Genomic DNA, 4,758 nt, shown 5'->3' with positions numbered 1-4,758 from the left:
CATTGTTGTCGTTTTGCTGTTTTTTTTGCAACTAACATGATTGATTTTTGTCTAATCATATAATTACTCACAATAATAAACCAAGGGGGAGAAAAGACTATATTATTTATGGTTTATTATTATTAAATTTAATTATCACGTGTCTTATTAACTTAATTATAAATATGGAAGAACTAAACATGTGAGTTGTACATATAATTTGTTATTATAATCTAATTATCACGAAATTTGTTGTAGCTAAAATGGGAGACCTTATGAAAAGACAGTTCAACATCTTAGATTTATCTGGAAAGAAATTTCTGGAATGGAAAGTGGATGCAATGATGAATTTGAAAGCTCAAGGTTTGGAGCACACTGTTAAAGAAAATAAAAGTCCTTCTGGTCAAACAACTGATGCTACCTCTTCTGCAATGACGGTTGAAAAACCTATCACTGAACAAGATAAGGCAAAAGCCTTAGTGTTACTAAGGCATCATTTACATGAAGGCCTTAAAACTGAGTACATGATGGTTGAAGATCCCAAAGAATTATGGGATTGCCTTAATGAAAGATTTGGACACCACAAAAGGGTGCTCCTGCCTAAGGCATTATTTGATTGGACAAATTTACGGTTCCATGATTTCAAATCTGTAATTGCTTATAATTCAACCATACATGAGATAGTGTCTATATTGAGATACTGTGATCATCCGGTTACAGATGAACAGATGATTGAAAAAACACTCACTACCTTTCATGCAAGTAACATATTGTTGCAAGAACAGTATCGTGAAAGAGGTTTTTAAAAGTTCAATGAATTAATGAGTATATTGCTTGTTGCGGAACAAAATAGTGAACTTTTGTTGAAAAATCATAACCTGAGACCAACTGGGTCTTTGGCCACTCATCATGAGGCAAATGCAACAAATTCATATCCACCCGAGTCAAATGCTACAAGAAGAGGTGGACGTGGAAATTACAATGGCCGTGGAAGAGGCCGTGGAAATTATCGCGGACGCGGCCGTGGTCGTGGTAGAAATAATTTTCAAAGAAACAGTAATTTCAAAAATTTTGAAAAACAGAAGGGGCAGTCATCTGGAAGCCACAAACAAACTCCTTCGAAAGGAAAAGACACATATTACAGATGTGGCATGACAGGACATTGGGGACGTACTTGTCGAACGACCAAACATTTGGTAGACCTTTACCAGGCTTCTGTAAAAGGCAAAGAGAAAAATGCAGAAGCAAATTATGTTAATGAGGAAAATGCTCCTTGTCCCAGCCTTGATGTGTCTGATTATTTCATGGATAATGCTGAAATTGGAAATGATTTCATTCTTGGAGAAAACAACAATACTTAGGTTTCTCATCTACTAATGTAACATATGCTATGTTTTAATGTATTTTCTTAGTTCCCTGTATTTTAAATTTCTAGTCATGTACTTTAAATCTCTATCATCAATAAAAGTTTGTATGATATTATTCTAAACTAATCTCAAATTTATTTTATGAAGATATAGATCTACCTGAAGTTAGTTCCGAATATCAATGTCTTTTGGACAGTGGAACAACACATACTATCTTAAAAGATAGAAAATATTTTTCACAACTAAAGTTGTTTCAAGCAAATGTAAACACCATTTCCGGGTCAGCTAAATTAATTGAAGGATCTGGAAAGGCTTGTATAATGCTTCCAAATGGGCAAAATTAATAATCAATAATGCTTTATATTCAAGTAAATCTCGAAGAAATCTCATAAGTTTTAAAGATGTACGCCAAAATGGCTATCATTTAGAAACAATGGCAACATATCAAAAAGAGTATATATGCCTCACGGCAGAAAAACATGGCAAGAAACATATATATGAGAAATTGCCAGCATACTCTTCGGGGTTATATTGTATAAACATACGACCCGTGGAAATCAATATGGTATCTAACCAGAAGTTAGATGACAAACATTTGATTATTTTATGGCATGATCGTTTGGGACATCCAACAACTGGGATGATGCAAAGAATAATAGCACATTCAGTTGGACATTCAATAAGAAATGTCAAAATTCCCCGATCAGATGAATTAACATGCTCTGCATGTTCACTTGGCAAATTAATAATAAGGCCATCTATGAACAAAATTGCTACTGAATCTCTAAAATTCTTGGAAAGAATTCAGGGAGACATATGTGGGCCAATTAATCCAGCATGTGGACCATTTCGATATTTCATGGTTTTAATTGATGCCTCTACACGATGGTCACATGTTAGTCTATTTTCAAGTAGAAATGTTGCCTTAGCAAAATTACTTGCCCAAATCATCAAATTAAGAGCACAATTCCCAGATCATACAATAAAGAAAATAAGACTTGACAATGCTGGGGAATTTACATCCCAAACATTTAATGATTATTGTATGTCAATTGGAATTGATGTTGAACACCCAGTAGCTCATGTTCATACACAAAATGGTCTAGCTGAATCACTAATTAAGAGATTACAATTGATTGCAAGACCATTATTAATGAGGTCAAGATTGCCATCATCTGCTTGGGGACATGCTATAATACATGCAGCAGCGCTAATTAGATTGAGACCTACAGCTTATTATAAATTCTCACCACTACAACTTGTTTGTGGTCGAGAACCAAGTATCTCACATCTAAAAATCTTTGGTTGTGCTGTATATGTTCCCATTGCTCCACCCCAACGAACAAAAATGGGTCCACAAAGAAGGCTGGGAATTTATGTCGGGTTTGAATCCCCCTCTATAATTAAATACCTTGAACCATTGACTGGTGACTTATTTACGGCTAGATTTGCGGACTGTCACTTTAATGAAACAGTATTCCTAGCCTTAGGGGGAAAGAAAGTGGACCCACATAAGAAAGAAATTGAACTCATTTGGAATGCAACACAACTGTTGATGTTAGACCCACGAACAAATATGTGTGAACAAGAAGTTAAGAAAATTGTTCATTTACAAAGTGTTGCAAATCAATTGCCTGATGCATTTGTAGACACAAAGAAGGTGACAAAATCACATATACCAGCAGAAAATGCCCCTGCACGTATTGAAATCCCAACTGGTAATAAGGCCATAGAAAATAAATCTCAGGCACGCAGAAAGCGTGGAAGACCACTTGGTTCAAAAGATTCTAAGCCAAGAAAATTGAAAAGATTGGATGGAATAGAAAATGAGACTAATGATGTTCCCCCGTCAGAAGGTCAAGAAAAACCAAATGTGGATGAAAGTAAAGAAAATGATGATAATTCAAAAGGGGACGAACAAGAAGACAACCCTACGGGGAATGGACAAGATGTTCAAAACATCGATAACAATGAAATTTCAATGAATTACGTCTCTACAAAGACTCAATGGAATAGGAAAGATGTTATCGTTAATGAAACATTTGCAAATTCCATCGCAATCGACATCGTGTCTGATGAAAATGATGTTGAACCAAGAACTGTAGAAGAATGTTGACGTAGGAGTGATTGGCCAAAGTGGAAGGAGGCAATGCTGGTTGAGTTAAAGTTACTTGAAAAACGAGAAGTTTTTGGGAAAATAACCCTTACACCAGCAGGTGTAAAACCCGTTGGATACAAATGGGTATTTGTAAGAAAACGTAATGAGAAAAATGAAATAGTTAGATACAAGGCAAGACTTGTAGCCTAAGGATTTTCTCAAATTCCAGGGATTGATTATGAAGAAACATATTCTCCAGTGGTTGATGCAACTACATTAAGATTTCTGGTAAGTTTGACAGTCACAAAAGGACTGCAAATGCGATTAATGGATGTAGTGACTGCGTATTTGTATGGGTCACTCGATACAGACATTTACATGAAAGTCTTCGAAGGACTAAAACTACCAGAAAACCACAAGCCTAGACAACTGCTTTCCATAAAACTAAAAAGGTCACTTTATGGATTGAAACAATCTGGAAGGATGTACAACCGTCTGAGTGAATACCTTATGAGAGAAGGATTCAAAAACAACCAAGTTAGTCCCTGTGTTTTCATAAAGTGATCACAATCAGGATTCGCTATCATTGTAGTTTATGTTGATGATTTAAATATCATCGGAACCCCAAATGAACTCGAGAAAACTGCAAAATACTTGATGAAAGAATTTGAGATGAAAGACCTTGGGAAAACTAAATTTTGCCTTGGACTACAAATTGAGCACTTGAGTCATGGCATTTTTGTCCATCAATCAAACAATACAGAAAGAGTTTTGAAACGTTTCTTCATGGAAAAAGCAACCCCAACCAACTTCCCAATGGTTGTTCGTTCTTTGAATATGAAAAATGATCCATTCAGACCCCGAGAAGAAAATGAAGAGATTCTGGGTCCAGAAGTACCATACTTAAGTGCAATTGGAGCCTTAATGTACTTAGCTAACAATACTAGACCCGACATAGCTTTCTCTGTGAATTTGTTAGCCAGGCACAACAATGCACCAACATATAGGCATTGGAAGGGAGTTCGACACTTACTCCGGTACCTACGAGGGACACAAGACCTTGGTTTATATTACCAACCAAAACAAGATGCTGCTCTCATTGGGTATGCAGACGCTGGATACTTATCAGATCCTCAAAATGCCAAGTCACAAAATGGATATGTATTCACTTATGGCGGCACTGCAATATCATGGAAATCAACAAAGCATCCATTGACCGCGACATCATCAAATCATGCAGAGTTGATAGCCCTCTATGAAGCAGGACGGGAATGTGTGTGGCTGAGGTCGATGATCAGTAATATCCAAAAGGAG

At 36.2% G+C, this 4,758-nt stretch overlaps 1 protein-coding gene across 1 annotated transcript; it reads left to right on the top strand.

Moving 5' to 3' along the window:
* Nucleotides 1-242: 242 nt before the first annotated feature.
* On the top strand, nucleotides 243-785 carry LOC110706754. Its single transcript, XM_021884710.1, has one exon. It carries the CDS (start codon nucleotides 243-245, stop codon nucleotides 783-785), a length of 543 nt encoding a protein of 180 aa, XP_021740402.1.
* The last annotated feature ends 3,973 nt before the right edge of the window (nucleotides 786-4,758 follow it).

This window comes from Chenopodium quinoa, unplaced genomic scaffold, assembly GCF_001683475.1.
Source record: "Chenopodium quinoa cultivar QQ74 unplaced genomic scaffold, ASM168347v1, whole genome shotgun sequence".
NCBI lineage: Eukaryota > Viridiplantae > Streptophyta > Magnoliopsida > Caryophyllales > Amaranthaceae > Chenopodium > Chenopodium quinoa.
This window is presented reverse-complemented; position numbering and strand designations above follow the sequence as displayed.